General features: G+C 47.9%; 1 protein-coding gene across 1 annotated transcript; it reads right to left on the reverse strand.

Annotated features, from left to right (window-relative positions):
* Nucleotides 1-1,334: 1,334 nt before the first annotated feature.
* Nucleotides 1,335-18,508, reverse strand: LOC147892711 (uncharacterized). Its single transcript, XM_087387685.1, has 2 exons — nucleotides 17,050-18,508; nucleotides 1,335-2,083 (listed from the first exon to the last, which is right to left on the reverse strand). The coding sequence occupies exons 1-2, from the start codon at nucleotides 18,128-18,130 to the stop codon at nucleotides 1,650-1,652; spliced, it is 1,515 nt and encodes a 504-aa protein (XP_087243811.1). The 5' UTR covers nucleotides 18,131-18,508; the 3' UTR covers nucleotides 1,335-1,649.
* Between the last annotated feature and the right edge of the window lie 278 nt (nucleotides 18,509-18,786).

Here is an 18,786-nt window from a genome sequence, read left to right on the forward strand (position 1 = left end):
TTGAGCAATCCAATAATCTGTTTGCTCCTTCAAATTGTGACTTAACAAGTTTAAGATAACATCCATTATTTACCTAGAGTCTCAAATTGGGTAAAAAGATGGTTTTAACCAAGTTCATCCTTGCTTGCATATTTAAGTCTCATTAGGACACTTTCAACCCATGTACCCTACTTTGCAATATCACAAGAATTTTTCCCTTACAACGCTAACAAAGTGTAAACATATAGCAAGTGGTCTTATATCTACCAAGGACACTGATAAACACTACAACTTTTCGTAATTTCTAGGCTCACAAAACTACAAATCAAGTGCTGACCAAATGCAAAAAAGACCAAATTAAGATTGAGAGAAGATCAAGATGTGCTCTATGTTTGTCGAGCATGGTACACTGTGGATCACTTCAAAAAAAGACTCTTTAGTAAAAAATATAGGAACCAAGCCAAAATTCAATGCTAGAGTGCACATGCTCCCAATAGAATGAGTCGTCCTTGCCAACTTACTGGCAAAGTGAACACAATAAGCTCAAATAGACAAAGGTGACAAGCAAGGGGGCCGTATGACTAGAACCTAAATGGTTAGAGGCAAGTAAAGAACAGAAAATGGTGGAAATGATTTGGTCTAAATTGGAATATAGTAACCCTAATGACCATCTAATAACAAAGCCAAGTAGGTATTTTGATAGATAGCCCAAGGTTATCTTACGAGATCTACAGTTTAAATCCAAGAAACCAAAGTACACTTAATATTTTAACCTAATGAGAATGTATGGGAACATTGTAGGAGGGCACAAAGGTATATGCACAAATGGAAGCCTGCACTTCTTCGTTTGTATCCGAACAAGAGATTAAAAGACCCCTTTTTGCAAACCCCCCCTCCCCCCCCCCCGCCCCAAACCAAAAAAGAAAAAAAGAGTCAAAATGTACATGTGACGATTGATAATCTTTCCCTTCATTGTCAAATGGTAACAAGGGATCCTCGAAGAGACAACAGTGTCAACTGATGAGATCAAAAGATTGAACCCGGTGGATGGAGAGAGAATACTTTTTCGCTCATCTCCCCGACATACTAGTAGGTACATTGTGGAGATTTGGAAGTATGGTTCCTGGGAAAGGAAGCAATGGAAATATTGAAGCCAAAGGGAAAAGCACCTTAGCAACAAGTGAAGCAGCTATTTAGAGCTGCCTGCAAGAGATTGTATGAGTTTTGTTCAGTTTGACAACACATTAACAAAACATTTTCATATCTCTCTCTCTCTCTTTGTTTTTAAAAAAAAGTAAAAAATCCCTTCACTATCCCCCCTCTTCAACCCCCATCCCCCCCCCCCTTCTCTCTCTCTCTCTCTCTCTCTCACTCTCTCTCAATGTTAAAACAACAGCATCACTAGATGCATAAGATCACCTCTCCCTCCTATCCACAACTCTACATGTGGCATATGCCAAAGCTTTCTGTCCATCACAGGCACCACAAGACCTATGCCTGGAATCAAACAGTCTACAATATTCTAAAGCCTGTTCATACCAGAAAATGCAGAACATGCCAGAGTCTGCAACATCTGGACTTTCAGCACCATAAAGAGACACGACACTTCTGTTGTATGTAGAGAAAAGGAGTCATTCACTCACACCTACAGGCAGACACACAAGCACCAGTCACAGCTCTCTGTCCCAACCATCATCACCAATAGCCCTGGCACTGCCATTCGCATTGACACCACCATCTCTCGATGTTGAAAGGTAGCCGGTCTGTGCAGTGTCTCTCTGAACTGATGCACTATGGGCTTTCTTCCCTTGGACGAAGGGGATGTGCAGCTGAGGCTTCGTTTGTGGGCAGTCTTCAGTCTTGTCTTCCTTTCCACCATCACCTAACAACTCCTTCAATTGAGAAGTCTGCAGCCCTATCCCTTGTCGAGCCACGCTAGGGGGATTTTCCCACTCATCTTCCTCAATCCAATCACCATATATAGTAGAAATCTCATCTGCTGGACCTTTCCACTTGGGTACTGATTTTGACATTTGTCTTTGAAACTGTATTGATGCTACGACACCACCTGTATGCCTAGTATTTGAAGCTACAATATGTCCATCTGTATTCAAACAAATCAAAGAGTTTAAAAAGATGCACTAAGATCCCATTCTTTCTTTAGTAAATACCTGGACAGCATAAACCCAATGAAAACTATGAAGAAATACGCTGTACGGTGAACAAAACCACTTGGAAAGCAATCAGCCAATAATCCAAAAGGGATGCAAAGTGTAATGTACTACAGGATGAGCACACGCAATCACCCAAATGAACACAAACATCAAAACCCAAGTAAAACGGAGGCCATAACTACTTTGTCATCAATTACAGGTACGAACAACTTTTTAAATTCTCTGAAGGCACTATATAAAGAAATATATGTAGACGCGTATTTATTTTATGGCTTGTTATTGCATTCAAGAGAGACTCTCTGGTCTCCATGGCTTGCAAAAACAGGGTTGGAGTTCCCCTCCCCACCTTTTTTTTGTAACAAGACCACAAAGAAAACTTATAAGAATAGCAGAAGAATATTAAAATTATTTTCTTTAATATGGACAATGCTAATGTCGTAGTAGAAAGCATTCCATTAGAAGGACACTGCTGGTCTGAATATGGGGTTCTATCATTTTCATGATTAATTCAAAACTCACTCAGCATAAATGCAGTTTAAAGTTAGCAAGCAGCTTACACTCACTGCTCAATAAGCTTTCGACGTTCCCACGCATTGTTCTTTTGGCTTTGCTGCATAAATTGAAGATAAGCTGAGCTGCAGGAGGCTTGTTTCCATAACAAGATGACTATAAGCATTTATTCTGAGTATCTCAAATCCCTTGAAAAAGAAGTAAGAGATGAGCAACTCATAAGGCAAAAGGCAACTGATAGGTTTTGGGGGGGTATAGAGCTCTTTAATAGCCCCTTTTTTTTGGGGAGGGGGGGGTTTGGGGGGGGGGCACAGTTCAGTAACTGAAGGAGTCCTTGCAGGAGCAGACCTCCCTGCAATCCAGAGCACACCCTAGGTTCATACCTACAGCTGGGAGGGCATAAGAAGGTGCATAGGAGGGAGCATCCATGTTGCGAAGCTCCTGGGAGGCTGGATCTATTCGTAATCGTCCTACTTCTCCTTACAGTGTGAACACCTCCATATTCATATCACATAGCTATTTGTAGTAGGATTGTTGGAAAACTAGAGGTAGGTTGCTTGCTTAAAGCCAACACTACTCACACAGCAGAAGATGAACCCCCAAGCGGAAAGATCACAAGAAAGAGAATGGAACAAGTCAATCCATCTGTTTATAGTGAGAACACTTGAAATATGGAGAGGATACGAACAGATGTTCAGCCAAACAAAATCTCGCTTGAGAGATGGAGATATGTGAAGGCGGGGGGGGGCGCGGGGGCATTGGTTCTCTTGCAGGAGCAGAAGTCCCAGCAACCCAGAGCACACCCTAGGTGCATAGACCTAGATGAATCCAGGACCATTCCCAAACTCATCCTTTAAAAACACAACATAGTGCAGTTTCAATCTCACCATAGTCACTCATAAGATTGAAAACCATAAACTCCATCACGCATAGTAGTGACTAGCTACTATGACATCCCCACAGACACCATCAACACCCAATAGTGGGTATAGACCATAGTATAAAAGTATGCTCTCACACATACAAATTCACACACCCACACATACTTGAGCATCCATTTATACAAAGTCTTCGTACTGAGTTTCTGTCAGCACTCCGGAGGTGAAGGGCAAACTCAGCCATGACGAAGGCTAGCACTAAAGGAGAAGGCTAATCAAAAAGTAGTCCAAATCTCTTCATTCAAGCTACAATTGCTTGTGAAGTCTAAACGATTTCATTTTAGTCTCTCCCAAACGAGCATCTAAACAAAATCTAGCTGATAGGGCAACGCACCATTTAAGATGGAAAGAATTATCGCAATACCAGCACAACTAGAGCTGGTAGAAGGCACAACTAGAGCTGGTAGGAAGGCACAAGAAGGTGCATATCCGTGTTGCGATCCTCCTGGTGGGCTAGATCTAGTCGTTCTACTTCTCCTTACAGTGTGAACACCTCCATATTCAAATCACGTAGCCACTTGTTGTACGATTTGTTGGAAAACTTGAGGTAGGTTGCTTGCTTAAAGCCAACACTACTCACACAGTGGGAGATGAACCCCGGAGATGACACCGCAAACAAGCACTGAGGTAAGTCACAGAAAAAGTCTCTGTTTGCTCATCCCTCTGTTGTAGACCTCTCCTAGTCACCGCATGTCCTCACTGGACTTCAGTGGCTGTTCTAGATAAGTCTGTTGGAAAGGTCACTTCCCCATGGGAGGGAGACCTAGGGCAGGGTATGCCCAAAGAAGAGAGAGACATGGGCAGCACCTCACAGGAGAAGAAGGCTGCAACAGATGGCGCCAAGAACAAGGCATGGAACTGGCCAGGAAGGAGGCAGATCTGGAGCAGCAGCAAAGAAGAGTATCCCAGGCCAGATGCGCCTGGCCTATGGGCAGGTTAAGGGCCTGCAGGTGGGCCAGGTTCTACAGCAAAAGGGAGGGGCCGCAAAAGGGCAGCACCCTGCCCTTATATAGGGCCCAATAGGCTAGTCAGCTGGCCAACTCGCGGCCAGCACACAGGCCCAAAAGGGCAGCCCACAGCCCTAGAGGCCTATCAAAGGAGCCCATTGCAGGGCATTCATTTATCCAGCAGACCAGCGAGCTGGGAAGCAGCAGGAGCAGCAGTACACACATCCTCAGGCCTGCACCCAGGAGGCAGAGGAGTCCAAGAGTTGCTGCAGACTGAGCTCATCAAGGGCTGGACCTTGGCTGTCTTCTAGGGCAGCAAGGAGCTAAGGTCTAAGGACAGAGTGTCTACATACGCTTGAAGTGGAGCACAAGGGCTCAGTGTTCTAGAAGGGCCCTGAGGCAGCTCCATAACAAAGGAAAAGGACTGGGAAGAAGGCTGCCTTGTGCCCCTCGCTAGGCAGCCAAAGGGCTGAGGATTTGAGCCCAACCAGCCGACTCGCTGGTTGGCTATTTTGGCTGGTTGGCACAGCCCTACCAGGCCCCCTCAGCCCCCTTTGTTGTGAGGGGCTGGCTGCCTTCATTTCTCATCCAGTTCCCCTCAGAACGGCCTCCATCTCTCCAGCCCAGTGCAGCCTCAGCCCTTCCTGCAAGACAGCCATCAGTTCAGCAGTCTCTAATGAGAGATCCAGGAAGGTGTCCACGCAGCACCATAGCCTGGCTCAGAGTAGAGGTTTGGGGTTCCTGTTTCAGCAGCTTTCTTATACAGTTTTCAGCTATTTCTCAGTTCTATCTTCAGCTCTCTTTAGCTCCATCTCTATCAGCTTCCATACAGATCTCTCAAGCTCCATATCTTAGATTTCCATCTTCACTCTCTCTCTCTCTCACTAACGCAGCTCCACTGCATGCCTGGGGAGAGCACAAGCCTCTTCAATAGCCTTGCAAAGTGGTCCACATCCTTCGTGTGGGCAGCATTGGTCTTGGTTGAGATTTGGTTTCTTCTCAGGCATTTGTGGGTCAGCTCTCAGTGTCGAAGGGTATCCTCAGAGTTGCATCCCGTGCTATCTGAGGAGTGTTATTTGTATATTTTGCAGTTATCCTAGTATAAAGAAAATTCTTCCCTAATTGGGGAAGGGGGCCCTCAGTGGGTAGAGGGACCCAATTTCGTGTCATCTATGTTCTCTCTCTTCCTCTTTATGGTGCATACGCAAATGCCTACCACAAAGATTTAAGGAAGGTCTCGCTGCGATAACACGTGTTAGAAATCAACCAACAGAGGATACGCACAGCAGAAGACTGATAGAATAGCCCATCTCTTGCGAGGTGCTGCCTATGTCACAGCCCCCTATTTCTCTCTTCTTTGGGCATATCCTGCCCGAGGTCTCTCTCCCCCTGTGTGTTACATCCAGGAATGTTCAAAGGAGCTGTGATAGCTTCATCTGCAGCACACAAGCGCTCTCCAACACTCTGCTGGTCTGCACCACCAAGGAGGCTGGTTGGCTCAGAGACTGACCAGGAATGCTCCCCAAGGTAGCCCCTTTTATAGGGCTGGAACTGGCCTGACCCAGTCAGCCAGTCAATTGACTGCTGTAGCAGACTGCCTGACCAGTCTGTTGCAGTGTACTGGCCCCTGCAGCCTCTAAATAGGCCTTGCCTATTGCCTGCAGCCCACCTTACCTCTGCTACTGTGCTGTCAGCCCCAGCCTCTGCCAGCCCACTGCAGTCTATCGCACTGCCCTTTGACAGCCTGTACAGACCGCCATACTGCTGCACCTGATCCCACGCTTGCTGTTGGCAAGGTAAGCTCTCTTTCTTGCAGCCATTAACCATATCTTGCTGCTGCTGCTGCGCTCGCACTCCTGCAGATGTTGGCCCTCCATATGGGCTCATGGCTGTGATCTTTCCAGCTCCACAGCCAGCCTATGAAGACAATCTTTGGTGGCCCTCTGGGCTGCCCCAACACTAAAGTAAAAAGGAAGCTTCTGTGCTGCCCATAAGGCAGCCAACCTGCTGCCTACATGGCAGCTCTCTTTCTACCCTCTCTCATTCTCAGGGTATGTCATCCTCCCCCATGTCCTTACATGGGGCCTCACAGTGGGGAGGTGACCCCGAGCCTCCAACTCGGCGCAGTAGGCTACAGCATGCCATCGTTCTATTTCCACTACTTGAAAGGAGTGGCTGATGTAGGTGAGTGCTTTGCTGATTATTGAAAGTTTGTATCCGACGGGGTTGAACGTCTCCTTGAATTTTGGCACCCCAACAAGAAGCTTTACAGTGATACTTGGAGACCCTAGTTGTTGGTCTTTCTTCCCAACACTTTCTATATCGTGTGGGACCTGAATAGGCTCTATGGACATGATTGACTATTTCTTAACAAATAACCCTCCACCCGATATTAAATTATCAACATGCTGTACGAGACCCATGGCTCTTCGCACATCCACAAGGGTTTCCTAGCACTCGTGGAGTCTAAAATACTCCTCATTATCCATGACAGTTTTGGACAGTGATCCTTAGTGTTGGGAAATGATGCCCAACATAAGCATCCACTCGAATGGTCCTCCATATTTTGCAAGAAAATCACATGTATATGGATGCCTCCCCACCCCCCAAAAAAAAAAATTTTGGAGGTAGTGTGCTATTTCAGGAACATGACTAATCCCTGGAGTGATCTTGCAAAACAGTGTGAGGAATGACAATCAATAGTACATCAATATACCTTTGTAAGACTAGAATATATCCAATCAACTGTACATCCATGCCAGAAAATCAAGTTTCTTTTATCAGAACGTACGCTATCTCACGCACATTATCAGACCCTCCAGAGTCTGTTAGACCCTGCAAAGGTCAAGGGTATTGTGGAGTCAGATGTGCTCACCAACACACAGGAAAAGTGAAGACCAAAAACATTAAACCCAACCACAAACTACAGTCACGCCATATTGTTCAAAGGATATATATTAATACCCGCTGAAATCAAGTATTTGAATGAGCCACAGCATGCTGGCTGCTGATCCAACAGCCTGGTGTGATGATGTAGCAATGACATGGCGCAAGGCCACATAGGTCTCCTCCCACCACGTGGAGCACATTGTCCATCCCATGATCCTATCGTTATTCATATCAGTGAACCCCTTTCAAATTTCATGACTCAGAGCAAGTCATATTATAGCTCAAGCCTCCTCCAATGGGACGTGGGAAGGATGCAATTTGGGAGCAATTGGATGTGAGGCATATGTATCTTCAGGTGCTAAGAAATGGAGATGCAAAGCATTGGGGCAAAGATTACAAGGGTAGTGCACTGTAGTAGGCAAGATGACTACAAATTTGGGAGAAACAGGCAAGCTAGATGGGGAAGAGTACCTTATTGGAAAGGTAAAGCTAGAGAGCCACCTACTGGCAACAAAGTCATGAAAGATGATGACAAGAGAGGATCTAAAGCCCTAACGCGTCAAAGATGAGACAACAAAAGTAACAAAACAAGCTGAGCCAGACATGGTAGAAGCTGTCAATGGTCATCGGGACGACAGCAGCAGACAGAGTGATTCCGCACATTCAGTTGGTAGATACTTAGAAGGAAGCATGGGACATCTTGAAGGACTTTTATGAAACCAACAATACATCAAGATTCTCAACCTCCGAAACCGATTGTTCACCATGAGGGTGACTACGAATGGAACTAGTTAAGGCTGTTGCAGCCTGACACTATTGTGCAGAGACTTCCTTATCTTTTGGAGTAAGTACCATAGTTACCAGGGAACGGGAACATTCCGGCAATTTGGGAGAACGTTCCAGGATGGGGGGAAGAGGCCCAACACCCTTATGTTGTATTTCCTTACACAAGACAAATATAATATCACAAAGAGGAAGTTGAAGCAACAGGAACCAGAACACCACATATACACGACATGTCATCATATGGCATAAAACTATGCTAGAAAATGAAAGAAACTGACATTTTACAGATTTAAACTTTCTATATAAGCTCTAAAATACCCATTTGAGACTTTCAAAGAGCAAAAAGAAACCAAGACGTTCCAGTTCCGCCTTGCTTCCGGAATGGCGTTCCAGACATTCCGGATGTTGGAACGACGTTCCCTGGTAACTATGGTAAGTACAGCTGGTAGCTGGTGTTATTCTCGATATCTGCACAACAATTCTTTCTAATGGAGCTGTTGCTCATGGCTGATCCTCAAGACGAGTTGCAAACTGAGCTGCAGTTGAAGGACAATCTACAATGTAGATATGGCTTCTTTTGTCGTGCTTCTGTTAACTTTGAAGACAATCTATTATTGTAGGAGGTGAGCCTAGTAAAACAGGCTCACTAGAAAGTAAAAAGGGTTGAGGTAGTCCAGTGTAGGCTATCCGAATGATAAATCTTACTGTAGCGGACATAAAGACGGCTTTCAATTCTGGGAACTTTGTCCCAAACACACACCTCCAAACCCACAGTGTAACGAGCATACCTTGCTGCCTACATGTACTACCTTTCAATCCTGTACACCCGAGGTTCTCCATTTCCAATCACAGGCTTCTAGAGCAAGCGTTTTCGTGCCAGCTAGCTGCCAGTCCCAACCAGCTAGCTAAATTAGAACGTAACATCTTGCCTGTCTGGACTACTATCTACTGTTGGGATTGTTGTGGCCCCAAACGAGGGGAACGTGGTGGAGGTGAACCAGCAGTGGTCTGAGAGAAGCTACTATTAAAATGGCAGCGGAAGATGCAAACAAACTGAAATTATAGAGCCACACAGAGAACACTAGAGATAACAAAATGTACCACCACTGATCTGCTGTAAATCAGCCCTTAAACTAGGGCAGCAACTGAAATACAAGATATCTTGAATAAGATAAGAAAACAGGAGCTGCAGGAGAGGCTGAACTGAAGCAGAGAAAAAGGGGGGGGGACACAAGAAAGCTGAAGCCTGAGAGCACGGAGGCAGGAGAAGCCTGAAACGAAGAGGCAGGGGCCTGGAGTGAAGAGGCTAGAGGAGCCTGAACTGAGGAGGCAAGAGCCTAGAGAAGAGGAGGCTGAAGGAGCCTAGGTGAAGAGGCAGGAACCTTGGAACAAGGGAACTGTAGAGGCCTGGAGCGGGGAGGCAAGAGCCCTGAAGAGGCAAGATCTGCTGCGGGAGTGTGGGCAGCCAACTGAGCAGCTGAGAGGGGGCTCTAAGGGGATGGTCAGGAGCAGGCTGTATGCTGGAGCCTTGAGGAGCTGCAAGAAGTGATGGAGGAAGTGAAGGGAAGGAGGCCCTTTTATAGGGCAGGCCAGGGGGGGAGTCGGCCAGTTTGGCTGGACCAACCAGCCTGGTCGGTCAGGCCAACTGGGCCGACCAGCTGGTCGGCCAGCCTACCCCCTCTGGCCCCCCTTGCTGCATGGGGGCTGGTCGGCTGGCCACTCCTGGAGATGCTGATTCGCAACACCCCCTCTCAGCTCCAGGGTGTGGCACAAGACCCAGAGAGCTGGTATGACGTTGGAGAAGGGGAGGAGAAACAGATTTGGTAAATATGTCGGCGACGTTGTCGGAAGTGGTGCTGAATAGAAGCACAATGGTACCGTCAAGAACCTTCTCTCGCGTGTAGTGGTACTGAATTTCAATGTGTTTTGTCCGAGCATGAAAAACCGGATTGCGAGCAAGGGCAATACAGCTTTGATTATCACAAAAAAGTGTGGTAGAAGTGGATTGCTGAAAACCACAATCGAGAAGAAGGCGCCGAAGCCACACAGCCTCACAGGTGGCACTACACATAGCCCGATACTCAGCCTCGGTGGAAGATAGGGCGACCGTGGGTTGGCGTTTACTGGACCAAGAGATAGCCGCAGAGCCAAAGGAGAAAACATAGCCCGTGGTAGAGCGGCGAGAATCGGGGTCGCCAGCCCAATCGGAGTCACTCCAACCTCGGAGAGTGAGCGGGGAAGGAGAGGAACCACCGGCAGCATAAAAGAGCCCGAAAGTAGAGGTCCCCTGAAGATAGCGGAGGAGACGTCGAGCAGCTTGCCAATGAGAAAGCGAAGGGGTTTGCATGAAGGTACTGAGGGTGCCGACAGAGAAGCCGAGATCCAGTCGAGTGTTAAGTAGCCAAAGAAGAGATCCAACAAGCTGGCGGTAGAGGGAGGCATCAGGATAAGCAGTGGACCCAGAAGCAGAGAGTTTAGCGTTGGGATCCATGGGAGAGGTGATGGGCCGACAGTCAGCCATGTGGAAAGTTTCGAGGAGCTCGTGAACATAGCGTTGCTGAGAGACAAAATACCCCCTCTTAGTCTGCCAAATCTCAAGACCCAAGAAAAAATGGAGAAGGCCCATATCCGTCATCTCAAATTCAGTTTGAAGAGCAACTTTAATGGCAAGGATATGATTGGTATGACTCCCGGTGAGGATTAAATCATCCACATAAAGAATGATGAAGGTATGAAGCTGTCCTTCATGAAAAAGATAAAGATTGGGATCAGCCAGAGAGCGAAGAAGTCCTTGGCGGCAGAAAAAGGTATCAATACGCTGATTCCAGGCCCGAGGAGCTTGCTTGAGACCGTAGAGAGCCTTGCGAAGGCGACAGACCATGAAAGGAGAACGAGAATTAATGAAGCCGGGCGGCTGATCCACATATACCTCTTCATGAAGATCACCATTCAAAAATGCAGATTTGACGTCCATTTGAAAGATGGGCCACTGATGGTGGGCGGCAAGAGCGAGGATCGTGCGGATGGTGCTCATCCGGACGGTAGGTGCAAAGGTCTCCCCATAGTCGATGCCGGGTCGTGGGGCATAGCCTTTAGCCACCAGCCGAGCTTTATAATTGTCGACAGAACCAGCAGAGGCGTATTTTGTTTTGAAAATCCACCGGACACCAATGACGGAACGATGTGAGGGACGAGGGACAAGGTCCCAGGTGTGGTTCCGAAGAAGAGCATGAATTTCCGCTTCCATAGCCTGTTTCCAATGAGGCTGGGCCAGAGCCTGAGGAACGGTAGTGGGCTCACGAGTGGCGAGGATGCGAGACATAAGGGCATAATTGACATGAAGGGGATCAGAAGAGGACAGTGGGAGATGGCGATGAGAGCGACGAGGCCCATCATCAGGGGGTGGTTCGGAGTAGGGATCCTCAAGACCGGAGGAGCGGAGAGTATCAATGAGCCATCGCGGAACACGTACCGAGCGGGGTTCCAAAGGAGGAGCAGACGAGGGTGGAGCCGGAGAAGGAGGCGGAGGAGAGAGAATAGGAGGTGATGTACCGGGGGACGAGGCAGGTGGAGGGAGAGAGGGCTCCAGGGCATCGGACGGATCTCCAAGAACAGGAGGAGAGTCGGAGGATGTCGGAAGGACCTGCTCGTCGAAAAGAACATCCATGCTCACGGAGATAATGCGGCAGCGAGGATCATAGAGGCGATAGCCAGTGGAGACAGAGTTGTAGCCTACGAACAAGAGCTTGTGGGACTTAGGATCAAGCTTTCCACGATCAAATTTAGGAATATGAACATAAGCATCACAGCCAAATACCCGAAAATGGGAAACATCGGGCTTAGATCCATAGTAAGCCTGATAAGGGGTCATGCCTGGGACTGCTGATGTCGGAGAGCGGTTAAGAGTATGGATGGCGGTCATCATGGCCTCGGCCCAAAGAGACTGAGGGAGTTGACTGTGAGTGAGCATGGTCCGAGCCATTTCAACACCGGTACGATGTTTACGTTCAACCACACCATTATCAGAAGGGGTGCCTGTGTTGGCAAATTCCCGTTTGACACCATGACTACTCAAGAACCGATCAAACTCGAGAGAGGTGAATTCACCACCTTTATCAGCACAAAGAATTTTGAGGGAGTGATTGGATTCTTTTTCCACCATGGCTAGCCAGGTCTGGAAACGACTGAAAGCCAGATCCTTGTGGGAAAGAAAATAGATCCAAGAGTAGCGACTGAAATCATCAACAAGGAGCATGTAGTACGAGGCTCCCCCAAGGGACATAATCTGCATAGGGCCACATAGGTCGAGGTGAACAAGACCAAGCGGAACAGTGGCACGGCGAGAGGCATGATGAGCGAACGGCTCGCGATGTTGTTTGCCCAAAATGCAAGAGGGACAGAGACCTTGGCGAGTGCCAATGTTAGGGAGGCCGAGGACAAGCTGATCACGGAAAGCACGATGAAGAGCATCAATGTGTAAATGACCAAACCGATAATGCCAAAGGTCGCCAAGAGAGGTTCCTGTAAGGGAGGGAAGGGCAACAAGCTTGTAGATACCATTAGTAGAATGGCCGGTCCAAACCGGCTGTCCGGTGGCATGATTGCGGATGGTGACAGAGGCTGCTTCAAACTCAACTTTCATATTGTTTTGACAAATCTGATGAACCGAAAGGAGATGAAAGCCGAGAGACGGAACATAAAGAACACGAGAAGAGTGTTTACCCCCTTTGCCATCAGGAATAATATCAAGAGAGCCCTCTGAATGAACAGGAATAGAGTGCTTATCGCCGATGCACACACGACCAGAATGAGGAGTGAGATCCTGGAGCAGTGAGGAGGAGGGGGCCATATGCCGAGAGGCCCCACTATCAACAATCCATTCACGAGCATCGGAGCTATGGAGAGCCAATGACTCTGCTGCAGGAAGGGGGACCGAATTCAAGAGCTCAAGGTGAACAAATGCAGGAGTAGGGGTAAGGGAAGCATCAGCCGCAGCGGCCAGAGGTGCGTCAACTCGTTTGTGTTTGCGGTAGGGACAATTGTGCCAATAATGGCCAGGAGTGCCACAGTGATTGCAATTACCTTTGGGAGCAGGACGGTCACTGGAGGGATCTGAAGGAGATGAGTTATTGGCAGAGGACGGGGCATTCTTGGATCGTGATTTGGGACGATGGGCCACAAGAGCCTCAGAAGAACCATCAGAGGTTTTAGTGAACTGTTCCTCCTGATCCATCATCATGGGGACAAGTTCCTCCCAAGTGATGGTGCTGAGGCGGCCAAAGGTAATAAGGGAAGAATAGAATGCTGCATATCGACTGTCAGTAATAACATGAGATAAGAGAGTAATAGCCATATCTTCGGAGGAGATAGCCTTGCCTGCATGAAGGATGTCCTGATGCATGCTCTGCATTTTGTTGATGTGGTCCCGTATGGAAGGAGAAGTAGTTGGATCGAGGCGACGAAGCTGAACTTCCAAGGAAATACGTTTCATGGGAGTGACGCGAAGATACATGCCATCAAGAAATTCCCAAATAGCACGTGCAGAAGTAAGATGCTTGATATGATTGAGAACCCCTGGTTGACAATTGAGAAAGATGAACGAGCGCACACGAGCATTCAATTTATCCCAGATAAGAGAAGCATGTGGCTCCTCCTCAGGTGACGGACGAGGGATCCCGGGATCAACAAACTCAGCAAGATCATAAGATTCCAATACAGACGCCATCTGAATTTTCCAAAGAGAATAATTGGTCCCATCTAACTGCCGAGCATCTGGAAATATAGGAAGAGTGGGAATACGTACAGGCTTGTCAGACTCTTGAAAGAAACTGGACATAGGGGATACGCGAAGATCCGGAGTAGAATCCTTTGTTTCATCAGCCATAACTGAAAACAGGGAATGGACAGCAACAAGGGGCTGAAGAGAACGGGAGAAGAGAACCATATATAGGGAGGGGAGAAGAGAGCTCTGTAGTCAGTGGGAAGGAGAGTTGCTGACGAGGACAAACTTCTTCAACTTCATCAATATAGAAGTTCCCAGATCAGAGAGTAACCTGGTGCTCTGATACCATATTAAAATGGCAGCGGAAGATGCAAACAAACTGAAATTATAGAGCCACACAGAGAACACTAGAGATAACAAAATGTACCACCACTGATCTGCTGTAAATCAGCCCTTAAACCAGGGCAGCAACTGAAATACAAGATATCTTGAATAAGATAAGAAAACAGGAGCTGCAGGAGAGGCTGAACTGAAGCAGAGAAAAAGGGGGGGGGACACAAGAAAGCTGAAGCCTGAGAGCACGGAGGCAGGAGAAGCCTGAAACGAAGAGGCAGGGGCCTGGAGTGAAGAGGCTAGAGGAGCCTGAACTGAGGAGGCAAGAGCCTAGAGAAGAGGAGGCTGAAGGAGCCTGGGTGAAGAGGCAGGAACCTTGGAACAAGGAAACTGTAGAGGCTTGGAGCGGGGAGGCAAGAGCCCTGAAGAGGCAAGATCTGCTGCGGGAGTGTGGGCAGCCAACTGAGCAGCTGAGAGGGGGCTCTGAGGGGATGGTCAGGAGCAGGCTGTATGCTGGAGCCTTGAGGAGCTGCAAGAAGTGATGGAGGAAGTGAAGGGAAGGAGGCCCTTTTATAGGGCAGGCCAGGGGGGGAGTCGGCCAGTTTGGCTGGACCGACCAGCCTGGTCGGTCAGGCCAACTGGGCCGACCAGCTGGTCGGCCAGCCTACCCCCTCTGGCCCCCCTTGCTGCATGGGGGCTGGTCGGCTGGCCACTCCTGGAGATGCTGATTCGCAACAGCTACATGGGCATATGGATTGCCACGTGGTAGATCAGACGGAGAAGTCAGTCGCCATGTAGGCTGTAGCAAAACCTGCACGTTGCAGCGCAGCAGTATGGCTGCTGTACAGGGGGAGGACAGCAAGTACTGGATCGTTCCAGTCGGTAGGATCTGCTGTGCAGATCTGGTGGGCCTATTCCAGCCCCATATAAAGGGCCCCTGGATGCGGGCAGTTCTGCCTCAGTTCTTGGCTGCAGTTCCAGCAGCAGGGAGGCCCAGAGATAAGCTTAGTGCCTCACAGTTTTGCTGCAGTTCCAGAAGCAAGGAGGCCTCAAAACAGTAAGCCTTGTGCCAGCAGCAAGGAGGACAAGGATCAGGGCACCAACAGTACCTCACCGCCGTGGTTGCACACAGAAGCAGCAATGAGATCTGTAGAGAGGGCATCTACTCAGCTCACTGACACTCTTGGGGAGCATGCAGGCTGACAGAGGAGGTAGAAGAACAGTTTGTGCCAGGGGTCCACATCGAGACAGCATCATATCACCTAGGTAGTGGCACATTGCGCACACCTTTGTACAAGGTTTTGTCCATCTTTGAAGCAATGTTTTTACTCTCAAGTGCATGGTTCATCAACTGTCCAGTATGTTGGCTCCCCTCGCTGCAAGGGAACAGCAACTAACATGCTGTGGCTCTGAAAACCTATTAAAAGAAAGCAAAAGATTGGGAAGCAAGCCAAGATAGTACAACCTAGACCAATGAATTAGACAAAATGCTTCAAAGCAATAAGCAAAAGTCATCTGTATTATAATGTTGTGAATTTCCAACACAATTAATCACTTGTAGTTGAAAGGGATATACCTAGATGAGTCCACGAACATGCCCAAACTCATCCTCTAAAAACACAACATAGTGCAGTTTCAATCTCATGATAGCCACTCATAAGGTTGAAAATCATAAACTCCATACCCAGAAACGGAGTTTTCAGCCCGAGCCGAAACAGGGAAACAAGAAACGGCAATTTAGTACAATTTATGTGTATTTTTATACATAATACAATTATGAATATAGTGCTTAAAAAGGACAAGGAGGTCAGAGGGAATATGAGGAGGAGGAGAGTGAGGGTAGAGAGAGGACTCCTCAAGTAGGTCGGAGGGAGTATGAGGAGTAGGAGAGTGAAGAGAATATTGGAGAGGGTAAAAGAGAGTGGAGGGTGGAGGAGAGGTAGGAGAGTGGAGGGTAGAGGAGAGTAGGAGAGTGGAGAGTAGGATAGAGGAGGGTAGAGGAGAGTGGAGGGTATAGCAGGCTGCAGCAGGCGGGTAGAGGCTAGAGGCAGCAGGCGCAAAATCCGCAATGAGGGTTTCCCCAAAAATCAGGGAAACAGAAATGTTGTTTCTGACAGCCGAAACGCCGTTTCTTGCAACTATGAATTCACGCATAGCAAGGACTAGCTACTATGAGACTATGACATCCCCACTGATGTCATCAACGCCCAATAGTGGGTGTAGACCATAGTATAAACATATACTCTCACACATACATATCCACACACCCACACATACTTGAGCATCCATTTATACAAAGTCTTCGTACTGAGTTTCTGTCGGCACTCCAGAGGTGAAGGGCAGACTCAGCCATGACGAAGGAAAGCACTAAAGGAAAACGCTAATCAATAGGTAATCCAAAATCTCTTCATTCAAGCTACAACTGCTTGTGAAGACTAAACGATTTCATTTTAGTCTCTCCCAAAGAAGCATCTAAATCTAGTTGAAAGGGATGCCTACTTTAGTCAAGGACATCATGTTATAGCATCTTTGGTGACACTTATAACAAATGGCTCATCATGAGAACGGATGTAGATTGTGATTTATATACTCAAAATTAGAGACATTGTTTCTATGGCTCCCAATGCCCATCCCCAAATTCAAGGAGACTTTCAAGCTCAATGGATCAAGATACATCGGAAAACAAGACCCTATGTAGTGTCAAATACAGAAACGCATGCTACCTGGTCAAGCGACAAGAAACCAATTAACTTCAAAAGAGACATACTGACCCGAGGTCCCATGGACAAAGTGGCATTTCTGGCCAAACGGGCAATGGCCTGTTGTCTCCCATTTGTTGCAAACCCGGGTTTTCCAATTCAATGGCCGCTCACTCCCACTACCTCCATTACCACCACCATTGGCCATACCAGTCGTAGGTCCCAGGCTGATAGCATTGCTCTCCCTTAATGCCCTTGTTTGGGAACCCTGATCGTCATGCAAAAAGATGCACCTATCTCCGTATGGGCATCCCTCCTCCGTGTAATATTTTCTACAGGGACGAGGAGTTTTATGAAATCTTTGTGTATCCCCTGAGGCTCCAGGGCTTGAAGACTCAACGACAAGTTGAACTTGGCCCTCCCTACTGCCACGCAATGCCCGTTCAGCTTCTTGAGCTGCCACGATTTCCTCCCATCCAGGGGGCGGTTTTCTAAGTTCCTCCATCCCGTGAGCAAAATTGCAATTAGAATTGTAGGGGCAAGTACCTGCCCTGAACTTACAGCAGAGTTTGGTCTTGAAAAAAATACTGCCCGTGCCCTTCCCTTTCGAAGCAGAAGAGACCGCTGCTGACCCTCCACCGCCTGAAGAAGCTGGATTCGGAGACTCCAGAACGGATCCCATCTCTCCTGAGAAAGAGTTGCTTCCCCTTGCGCTCCCTTGGGTCTGCAAACCTCCGCCCATGCCGGTGCCATAACCGTTAGTTGCCCTTGAGCCCTGGAATCCCCCACCATTCTCATAGTCTACAAATGCTGGACCATAATTATTACTCGTGTAACCAGATCCAACAGCATGATCGGCGCTTCCCGGCCTCCCTCCATAGCCCTGACTTCCTGCATCTGCGTTCATGTTTCTCGCTCGCTTGTGAGGTAGCTCCGTTCCAAGAGGGGGCGGACGCCCGTGTCTTGCATGGTTTCTGCGGCCATTCCCGTTGCCCCATTCTGGTCTATCCGAGCCCCTGCTATCTTGCGTTTGCTCATACTCATCCTCCGACCAGGCGTCCTGATCGTTGTTTCCTCCGACCCAAAATCCGACACCGTCCACGCCGGCTCCAGGCACGCCCACCGCAAGCTCAGCGGCTGCAGTAGTATCCATTCCGCCGGTAGAGAGGCTCCAACGCTGCCAATTCGCTGTCTGGAACTTCCGTGCGGCCGAAAGACGGTTCGATAACGGAGCAAAAGAGAATCTGCATACGATTTTTCGTTTCAAAACGAGGCGAGGAACTCACAAGCGCGAGCTCTCGCTGTTCTTCTTCCGTGTCTTCCCCCTTCTCTACGTCTCTCTCGATCGCGATCTCGATCTATTGATCTCTCTCAGACCTCAGGAGCAACAAGATCTTGCGTCTCTCAGCCCTAGCGCTTCCAAAGCTCATCTCCAAAGTTCATCTTCATGATTCGTTTCTTAATTTACGTGTCTCTCCAAATCACTCATAGGCCATAATATTTTTACCTCTTAAGGAGAGATTTTGAATCTCTAGATTGCCTCTAGGCTAGACAAAACTTTAACGTGATATACTCTCCAAATCATTCAAAGGTGATAAATTTTACTTCTTTAGGAGAATCTCCATAGCTCTTAGTTTGAGTTTGAGTTTGAGTTCTGAGTTCATGCTACTAGCGACGAGGGCTAGGTGACCATGTGTGTGTGTGTGGGTGGGTGTGTGTGTTTTAACCCATTGTCACTCTTTAAAAAAAGTGTGTTTTCACCCCAAAAAAAAAGTGTGTGTGTGTGTGTGTGTGTGTGTGTGTGTGGAT

Source organism: Dipteris shenzhenensis, chromosome 16, assembly GCF_047967505.1.
Source record: "Dipteris shenzhenensis isolate YYH24624 ecotype China chromosome 16, Dip_SZ_1.0, whole genome shotgun sequence".
NCBI classification, from domain to species: domain Eukaryota; kingdom Viridiplantae; phylum Streptophyta; class Polypodiopsida; order Gleicheniales; family Dipteridaceae; genus Dipteris; species Dipteris shenzhenensis.